The following is a 10,557-nucleotide window of genomic DNA, read 5'->3' as shown; positions in this document are numbered from 1 at the left end:
AATTAGAGTTCCTAAATTGCCTTAATTGTGTAAGTGACTTGTGACGAACAATATGATTCTGAATGATATATTGATAGTGACTGCTCACGTTACATGACTAGGTAATTATCGTTATTACATATATGTCACGTAACTGGTCATAATGGTCATATTGAACACTTTCAACAAGCTGATTATTTAGATCTATACACAAGAAAAAATGTTACCCAAATACAAACAAAACAAAAAATTTAATTAACCTATAAGTCAATTTCAAATATATTTTAATTTTTTTATAAAGATTATTCACAGTATGTTTGAAATAGCTTTTCCATCTACTTATTGACTTTAAAGAAAAACAAAAGTTTTGTACATTTAAAAAATGTCACATTTTTGCCTAAAAATTAATATTGTCCAAACATTTTTTTAATTTCTTAACTTTTTAAAAAATCAGTAATTTTAAAAATACGGTTAACACCCATTAACTCATTGAATGGGTTTTTCAAAAACCCTACTAACAAATGAGGAACTACCTCGCTTTCAAAATTGGCCTGACCTAAACGTCGCCTCTTCTCTCTCGCCTGACAGCCGACGCTCCACTCCTCCACCTCGTGCTCTCCAGCCATCGTCACCCTCCCACACCTCCAGCGCCACCGTCGCACAGCAGAGGTTGCCTTCAGGTATGTTATTTCGCTTTTTCCTTTTTTTTCTCTTGTTTTTTTTTGCTGAAATTGATGATGAAGTCGCAATGTTCTCCCCAACATACAATGAAATCGGTTATGAAGTTGATTATTTGCTGGTTTTTGCTAAATTATTTGATGGAATTATGCTCTGATGCTAGGGAATCTGTGATGCAAAGTTTCTGAAGTTTGAAGTTTGATTGATGAACTAGTGTATAGTTGATGACATCTGTGATGAAATTATTTGCTCATTTTACCTATTAAGCGTTAACATATTAAACAACATACAGTTCATATCATGAACAAGTCCCAATTGCTCACTTTACCTAACGGGTCCTAGCAGTTGCCTATTAAAAACTAACTAGGTATGCCATGTGCAGGGTGAAGGAACAGGGATTTCGTGCAAGAGGAGGAACAAAAGACAAAGGAACACAACTTCATTCACGAAGGTGCAAAATTCTGACAAGAAAATGAAAAAAGTTTCAAGGAACAAGAAAAAAAGAGATGGAGAGCCACCGGAATCGGTTATTTCCACTAGTCATGTTAACGAGGGTAAAAACATTGCTGGACTGAGTGACAAAAAGAACAAATTGAAGAAAAAGAAAAGAAGTAAAGAAAATAGTGATCATGAAGGCGTTCCACATGATAATGTAGGTGAAGATGATGTCAACCAACAAAATGGTATGCACTCTCAAGCTTTGACTAATTTATTAAAGTCCTGTTTCATTTGTATGGCTACATTACATAATATAATGCCTTCAAGCTTTGGCAGATAATATGGATGATGCGAATTCTCCAAAGAAGATGAAAAAAGCTGCAAGAAACAAAAAGAGGAAAGGCATGGAGACAAGTGAAGTTGCTCCCCTTCCTACTCCAGATGATGTTAAAACCAGTGACAAGAAAAAGAAGAAATTGAAAAAACAGAAAAAGAAAGGAAAAGAAGATGGTGTCATTGAGCATATTTTGCACTCTAACCAACAAATCAGTATGACACCAACTCTCTATAATGCTGTTTCTTTCATTTTCTAACTTGAATTATCTACTTAACGAATATGATCTTACATTACTTATAGGTAAGTCAAAGAGTATCTCTCAAATAAAACCCGATGACAATGAAGATGGAGTTTATGAAATTTCCTCAGGGGATGAGGACGAGACAACAGGAATGAAAAGTATGTATTTTCAACAATTATATTTATTATATATGTAGATTGATTCAAATGTTGAAGATGTTTAGAAGATCATCTTCTGATGGTTATTGATAGGATGGATTGGTGAATACCATGGAGGTAGACCTGGAGCAGAGGTTTTGTTGCAAAGGATCAACGACTTCTTAGTTGACCACTGGGCACAGAAGGAAAAGGTACTTTTATTATGATTTGTGAGGGGTTTAGTTTATAATTTTTTAAAAAAATAAAATTAAATGCATTGCAGGAAAGAAAAGAAAAGGAGAGTGAAGCAGCAGAAGGTGGATGGACAGTTGTGACACATATGAAAGGAAGGAAAAAGACGACAGATGTGGAAAGTGGAACAACTGTTGGGTCTGTTGCTCAGGCTGCTGTCGTGGACAACATCTCCAAAAAGAAGAAGAAACAAAACCAAGACCAAGTTGGCCTCACTTTCTATCGTTTTCAGAGAAGAGAGGCACAAAGAAATGGTAAACCCAAAAAAAAAAAAAAAAAAAACTCAACTAATCCTTGATAAAATACGATATGATATATGCTAAAAATAAAATTGTGTGTTTTTCAGAGATTATGATGCTACAGAGCAAATTTGAGCAGGACAAGAAAAGGATACAACAGATGAGGGCTGAAAGGAAGTTTCGACCTTATTAGAGCACCTCACCTCACCTCAATTCACAAATTTTGAATTCCGTTTTTGTCTTTAACATTGACTGATCATAGAGATTTCACTAAACTTCTGTAAAATCTATTCTATGTTGTATGGTTTAGTTTTGAATGATTCGATTCTTGTCTAGTTTTGGGTTTCCATATGAATTCATTAAAGAAAATATTTGTTGAATATATAAATAATTTTAGAACGTTTCTGATTTAGATGGTTTTGAATTAAGAAAAGCCCGGTTATGATTGATAACGGAGACATTGGAAGATGATAATGTCAACATCATTGGTGTATATGGGTGGTATAGAGAAGACTACTTGAGGAATGTGAGCTTCTTAGGAAGGTATGTTCACGTGAAAGGTTGAATCATGGTTAAAATGGATAGTCTTCATAAAGGGTGCAAGATTATCTTGACATCAAGAAGAATCAACGCTCAAAAGAAATTTCCATATGGATGATTTATCTCAAGTGGAATCTTGGAATTTGTTTAGGAAAATGGTGGGTGATGCAGTTGACTCTACTCTATGGATCTTGATCCTATAGCTAGTAAGGTTGCCAAAAGATGCTTAGGATCGTGTCTTGCAATTGTAACAGTTGCCAAAAGATGCTTTAAGAAACATAAGAGAAAACATGCTTGGTGTGATGCAATATGTCAGTTAAAGAGAAGTTCTATAACTAAGATGTCCATGCAAATATCTTTGCATCATTGGAGAAGAGCCTTTAACTTTGTAAAGTGAAGAATCAAAGTCTCGCTTTTTGATTTACAGCTTGTCCCAAGAAGACCTTGACATTCGAATCAATTATTTGGTGAGATATGGGAAAGGTTTAAGGGTGCTCCAAGATGTCCATGCATTATATAGAAGAAGCAAGAGGTGCATACCATCATTGAGAATCTTAAAGCTTGTTGTTTGTTATTGCATAGTGATGTGGAAGACTATTTCCTAATGCATGATGGTACTTAGGACTCTCATTGGTTTGGTATATGCCTCTAAATTTTATTGAGTTTGAATTATGATGTTAAAACATTAGATGAATGCCTGTGGGTTTAAGCAAAGAACCACAACCAAAACATGTAACGTGATGGTAGGTGTGTTTAGACTTTATATTCAATAAGATATGGGAGTCTTTTGGGACAAAGATTGGGCCAAGATCCGGAGGGGTTTTACATAGTTGGGTTAAAGGCCCAAATGCTTAGCAAAGCATGTCCACTTTTAGATCCTAAGCCTTCGTGACCATTAGAGGTGGGCAAAAGAACCGGTCCAAAAGAAATGCATATGGCCGGTCCTGGACCAATTAGTCTTTTTAACAGTCCAGACCGCAGTCCTTAATCGGTCCTTAAAATTAATATACATGGCATCTTTCTTCTTTTTGCCTTTCTTTCCCATGACGACTAGGAACGGGCCCCACTACCACTAAATTTATAATTAGAATATTGAAAGCTTCTTATTATTTATTAGATATATGATTTGCTTTTCATTATGCACTATCTAACTAAGATTTTCAGTCTTAAGCTAATCAGTATTGGTAAGACGGGCAAAAGAGACCTGCATACCCTGAGTTGATTGGGGTTAAATATCAGGCCTCCAAAATTATGGTTTTGTTTCAATTTTTTCAGGGTTCCTTACTTCCCTTTTTATATTGTCCTCACCTTATTTATCTTTTGTAACAGAAGAAGAGCGACGTGGGACAAAGTGACAAACACAAACTCCATTCTTCCATGACTCCATTCCTTTGTTTTTTTGCTTTTTTACTCTAATAACTAATAATATAATAACTAATTTAAAAAATACTCAACGGCAACAAAGTATAAATGCGATTGCATACTTTTGGCTTATTTGTTTTTTCAAGAACTAATACATTACAAGTTTACAACGGATAGAATTAAAGCCAACGACTATAAATGTTTTTTTGCTGATTATTGTCATGTAAGTCGTACAACCCTAAAATGTGATGCAATGAACAAATTTAAAAAAATCCATGAGGATTTAAAGAGATTCTTTACAAGCTTCTCAGGAAGAGTCTTTTTAACCACATACGTTTGGACCGCTTCACATGGTACCGCTCTATCATTTATTTGCGTCATGGTACATTGGATTGATCCAAAAACAAAAACATGGATTATGCATAAATGAATTCTTGCTTTTGAACAATTTCCTCACCCACACGGGGGTGAACAAATATATGAGATTTTAATTAGAATCATGAACGCTTTTGGTATAAAAGATAAAATACTTTCTATAACACTCGACAATGCTAGTAACAATACAAATGCAATGAATCGAGTGAAACGAGCTTTAAATCCAATATGTGATGGCAAATTTTATCATGTGCGATGTTGTTGTCATATTTTAAATTTGGCGGTTCAACATGGTGTTTCAGTAATGGAAACTCGTCTTTCAAAATTTAGAGATCTAAATGCATCAATTTTTAGAAGTGGGCCTATTGAACAACAAAAATACAAACAATTTTGCAAAAGGAAAGGAAATAGAGTTTTAAAAATGGTCGCGGATTTGCCAACTAGATGAAACTCTCTTTACTTAATGATTGAACGTTTATTAAGACAAAATGATTTATTAAGCGAATATCATAGAAAACATATTCCCCATGAATCTGATGCGGATATTACCGAGATGGATTGGACTCTTCTCCTTGAGTACTATATCAAGCAACGTTTATGTTGTCACAAACATATAGTCCAACATCTGACGTTACTTTGATTAGTATTACTCAAATAATTAAAACATTAGCCGATTTTGAGGGGTTGGATCTGCAATGGGAGAAAATTGTTTCTCTAATGATGGAAAAACTTGAAAAATATTTTTAAGAATTTCCACCGATTTTTATGATCACTTCAGCACTAAATCCATATGTGAATTTTAAAGGTGTAACAGATGGTCTACTTAGTATCAGCAATCTTTTGGGATTAGATGATATTGACATAACTAAAAATATATCAGTTTTTGAAGACACGATTAAACAATTATATATGATATATGATAATGAATATGCAGTTCTAAATTTGTCAACTTTTATCCCGAGGCCACCAACTCAACCAACTAGTTCTTCAACCTCTATCATGAGGCCACCTAGTTCCTTGAGTATCGGATCCTTATGGTTTAGGGACTGTCAATCAAAATGGCCAAGATGCAATCAAACGTCTTTAGATGAACTTTCAATGTATAAAGATTCTGATTACGCTTCTAATATAACCGATGAACAATTTTCACAATTGGATGTTTTAAAGTGGTGGGAAGATAGAGAACAGTTAGGTCAATATAAAGTCCTAGCCTCAATGGCTAGGGATGTACTAACGGTCCAAGCTATTAGCATAACTTCAAAATGTTGTTTTTTCTCTTAGTGGCATGATATTAAGTGCTCGAAGGTGTATGCTAACTGATGAATCGGTGCAAATGTCAGTGATGCTAAAGGACTACTATGATTCAATGGAGAGAGCACAAAATAGCGCGGATCTTGAAGAAGGGTTAACCCATATTGAAACTGAGATTTTGGTAGATGAAATGGAGAAAAGAGGCGTAGAAGTGTCATCATACACTAACACCGTGTTGATGACGATATTGTCGACACTCAAGAAGCACAAAATACAAATTTTACAAGTACATCATCTAACATCACTCCCGGCCAAGATTACTCCAACCCCGACCAAGGAGTTCCGTATTCCGATGACAACTACAACTTTTGGAATTTCCCTCCGGATATGACATTATGATGATATATTTATGTTTTAGAAATTATTACTAATATTATGAACTTATTTATATTTACTAAGTTTTTTATGTAATGTTATGAACCCAATTTCTCTATGTTTTCTATGTAATATTATGAACTTAATTTTTAAGTTTATATGTTAATGATATGTCGAAGTTATGAAATCTTGGAATTATTACATATGTATTTGATGGATGTTGATTTATAATGTAAAGAAATGTATCATAAGACAATCGAAGTGAAATAAAAAACTAGAAAAACTGAAACCTGAAAAAATCCGAAACAGAACCCGAAAAAAATTCGAAACCGAACCGAAAAAAAACCGGTATCGGACTAGTTTATAGCTAAACCAATCCGAAAAAAGACCGATCCATAAAAAGACCGATCCAAAAAAGGACGGGACCGATCGGGACCGGTCTAAAAAAGATCGCTCCAAACAAAGACCGATCCAAAAAAAAGGATCGACTTAGGACCGATCCAAAAAAAAAGGATCGACTTAGGATCGATCCAGAACCTGTTCAAGATCAATTTTTCTGCACCTCCAGTGAGCTTTTAAAAGGACAAAACTGTAAATTTGGTCCTTGTGGTTTGCAAAAACCTTTGGATGGGGTCCAAAAAGTTTCCAGCTTGCACCGAAGGTCCAAAATCAAGGTTTTCATGGGTTTTTAGTCCATTCCGTCATAGTACGTTTGTTAGGAGCCATTAGTGCCATCACGTGCCCTCCATGTGAGGGCATTTTGGTCATTTTAGGTCCTTATTTGAAATAATATCATATTTCTCCTTTATATACATACTCATACATAATCCCCTTCTTCTACTTCATTTTGATTTATAGAGAAGCAACAACAAAGGTCTTCTTCTTCTTCGTCGCTCATCTACTTCTACTGTTACAAGCTTCAAAATGGTGTTATGCTTCCGTGGGAATGTTGCTGTTGTGCGGACCTCATGGACCTCACGAAACCCTGGTCGTCGTTTCTATGCATGACCTAAAATGGTAAGCTAACTCATATTAGCTTATGATATTTCGGTAGTTATGCAATAACTGTTCTACTTTAATGTATTCTTGTAAGGATCCAGATGTGGATTTTTGGGGTGGGTCGATCCCCCTATGTGTCAAAGATCAACTGTTATCATACAAGGACTGTTGAGAACAATGAATAGGTATGAAGTTGAAGTGGGTCAGCTGAAGATGTGCTTGCTTGCCTCGTAGGTCTTGTTTCTGTTGTTTGTGCTATTTTGGAATTAGGAATTAGAGGTTAGGGATTTTTTGTTGGTAATAACCACCTGAAAATGTTGTCTTTTGGTGCTAGAAGGTTTAATGGTGGTTTATATATGTTGTAAGTGTTGTCTTTTGGATATGTAATGCTTTTATGATAAATGCTATACAATCAACATGAGAGTTTAGACAATGCTATACAATCAACATGAGATGGTGACTCAATATTCTCTGCAGATGGTCTCGCTGATGAGAGACTTAGAGAGATTTAGTTACATACAGTAGCATGCTTCTAGGGACGATAATGTGTCAAAAGTTCCATACTGGACTCAAATTGCCACCGTAAGATTCCTTTTATATAGAATGGTACACGAGAATAATATAAGAATACAATCAAAAGAATCAGTCGAACAACAAATAGTTTAAACATAAAAAATATGCAGCTTTTTCAGAAAAATGATAAAGACTAGATCCATCAAATCTTTGGAATTGACCGGTCATTAATGACACTCCATTTTTTGAGATATCTACCACTTGAAATTTTAGCTATAAAAGAGAGCAAACTAAGGTAAGTACATCATCAAGCAACTCACAATTGATGAAGTCTTTTATTATTAATCTTTAATGAATTCTTTGACTCGTGCTCCCCCTCAAAATATGCTTTCCTTTAGTTCTAGTAGCGAGGTTTCTTCAGCAAAATTTCTTGTTTTACCAAGATTCTCTCCCCCTTTTTGACATCAGCTAACTTCAAGCAGAATAGAATATCAACTTGTTATCTAGTGATGGTAGGTCTGTTTAGACTTTAGATTCAATAAGATATGGGTTTCTATTTGGGACAAAGATTGGGCCAAGATCTGGAGGGGTTTTACATAGTTGGGTTAAAGGCCCATATGCTTAGCAAAGCATGTTCACTTTTAGATCTTAAGCCTTCGTGACTTGTGCTTTTAAAAGTTACATGTATATTAATGACATCTTTGAAATATATATATATATATATATATATATATATATATATATATATATATATATATATATATATATATATATATATATATATATATATATATATATATATATATATATATATATATATATATATATATATATATATATATATATATATATACTATTTTTTATTATTAATTTTTTCGGGATAATAAATGAAGGGACTATTTGCTGCAAATAGAGACGAGTTTCATTTGTTACATTGTTTTCACAAAAGTTTATTAATTACATTCGTAAACTTTGTGTTTTCGGTGTATATTTGTGTGTACTTTATGCATAAGTTTTGTGAATCTCATGATATGCACAAATTAAAAATGGAATTCATAAAACCATCTCTAAGTTGTATTAAGTAAAAAAAAAGTTAAAACAATATCAGTATCAAATTAGAGAGAGAAAAATGTTGATTTATAATTTGTATGATTTAAGATTTAATTATATTAAATAGATTTTACGTTAAAAATATTTGGGTAACATAGAGTGTTATATTGTTGTTACTATCGTTTGCATAACCGTATAATATTTATATAGAGTAATAAAAATAAGTGTTTTTTTCATTTTTTTCAAAACTAGAAAATACTAATAAAATTCTAATTTCATTTTTTACCGAAAACACAGAATAGAAAGTAAAAGGAATTCCCGTTAGTTTCCGAGGTTTGTTGATCATCGATCGAGATTCGAGAGGGACATGGCAACTTCAAAATTGGCAGCAGCGACGGCTGAGAGGGTGGTGAAGGCGACGAGACGGCAAGCCCTAACTTTAACAGAAGCGGCGGCGGGTAGGATACGCCACCTCCTACAGCAGCGCCAACGCCCTTTCCTTAAACTCGGCGTCAAAGCTCGCGGTTGTAACGGCCTTTCGTATACCCTAAATTACGCAGGTTAGGTCTATCAAAAATTTCCTCTGTGTTAGAAATTTCGGCCGACTGTCATCTAATCTTCTGGTAATTTGACTTCTTATCGATGGTTTTAGAAATTTCGTGCCTGAAATGTTTTAGGATTTCCCGCTTAACATTGGTTTTTAACTAACGGGGTTCGTTCCAAACTTCCAATAGTTTGGCAGAATTTGTAATCATGAAATTGAGAAAATATAAATCAATTTAAGAAACACCGATGATATTCAGTGACATATGAGAACTGTGTGAATGTGTGCCATTACGATGGTAGGAATAGGATGGACATATGTGATTTGCATCAGTTGCAGATATTGTTCAAATTGAATATGGAACATGTTTCGTTGTATAATCAAATAGAGAATAGATTTTGTCCTCCTATAGCAAAAAATATTTGAAACTTCAAACTTGTAACTGAGTGTTCTCAATCACAAAATTTGAAATAGCAGTATATCCATTCACCATGGTCTTCAGGTGTTGTTAATCTTGCAACAAAATCACTAGTAAATTTGCAGAGGGAACTGGGAATTAATATACTCACAACTATGGAATTTTAAATGCTATAATTTTCATTCTAGAGTTACAAGTTGCAATAGTAATCATATGAGCACTGATATTTTAAATAATGTATAGATGAAAAAGGGAAATTTGATGAGTTGATTGAGGAAAAGGGTGTGAAGATATTGATAGATCCAAAGGCTCTTATGCATGTTATTGGTACCAAAATGGACTTTGTGGACGACAAGCTCAGGTAAAAAATTTGGTTATTTTGATTATTTAGATGTGTTTCATTTTTACTTAAAAAACGATTTAGTTTATTTGTATTTGTTTTTTTTTTTGGGTGCAGATCTGAATTTATATTTATCAATCCAAACTCAAAAGGGCAGTGTGGTTGTGGTGAATCTTTTATGACAACAAGTAGCACAGAATCTACAAAAGCTGGTGGCACTTCTTAGTCAAATTCACAACAAGTTACGTATCTTGTATAGAAGGTGTCAAAAATTATATAATTGCATATGTAGATTATAATATTTATGATGATGATAATAATAATTGCCTTTCAAGTGAGAAAAGGAAGTTATTTTCTTGTTCTTGCCTAGATCTAGAAGCAACGAACTTGTCATTATTGGCCCACAAAATTTGATCTTTGTTTCTAAGTAAATTGGATTTAGTGCATCTATATTATTTCGTCAATTGTAAGATTTGTTTGTTTGTTTCT

At 33.9% G+C, this 10,557-nt stretch overlaps 2 protein-coding genes across 3 annotated transcripts; both read left to right on the top strand.

Annotated features, from left to right (window-relative positions):
* Window positions 1-490: 490 nt before the first annotated feature.
* On the top strand, window positions 491-2,713 carry LOC111900767 (uncharacterized). 2 transcript variants are annotated; one of them, XM_023896645.3, is made up of 7 exons: window positions 491-659; window positions 1,040-1,340; window positions 1,423-1,644; window positions 1,733-1,831; window positions 1,925-2,022; window positions 2,094-2,316; window positions 2,409-2,713. In XM_023896645.3, exons 2-7 carry the CDS (start codon window positions 1,130-1,132, stop codon window positions 2,492-2,494), a joined length of 939 nt encoding a protein of 312 aa, XP_023752413.1. In that variant the 5' UTR covers window positions 491-659; window positions 1,040-1,129; the 3' UTR covers window positions 2,495-2,713. The 2 variants fall into 2 exon arrangements, with proteins under 2 accessions (XP_023752413.1, XP_023752414.1); XM_023896646.3 differs by having other exon boundaries at window positions 492-659; window positions 1,432-1,644.
* Window positions 2,714-9,063: 6,350 nt separating this feature from the next.
* LOC111900765 (iron-sulfur assembly protein IscA-like 1, mitochondrial) lies at window positions 9,064-10,557 on the top strand. The gene is made up of 3 exons (XM_023896644.3): window positions 9,064-9,326; window positions 9,972-10,089; window positions 10,186-10,557. The coding sequence occupies exons 1-3, from the start codon at window positions 9,134-9,136 to the stop codon at window positions 10,292-10,294; spliced, it is 420 nt and encodes a 139-aa protein (XP_023752412.1). The 5' UTR covers window positions 9,064-9,133; the 3' UTR covers window positions 10,295-10,557.

The sequence above is a fragment of the Lactuca sativa genome, chromosome 8 (genome assembly GCF_002870075.4).
Source record: "Lactuca sativa cultivar Salinas chromosome 8, Lsat_Salinas_v11, whole genome shotgun sequence".
Classification (NCBI taxonomy): Eukaryota; Viridiplantae; Streptophyta; class Magnoliopsida; order Asterales; family Asteraceae; genus Lactuca; species Lactuca sativa.
The sequence above is the reverse complement of the archived record's forward strand: the minus strand, read 5'-3'. Positions and strand labels throughout refer to the sequence as shown.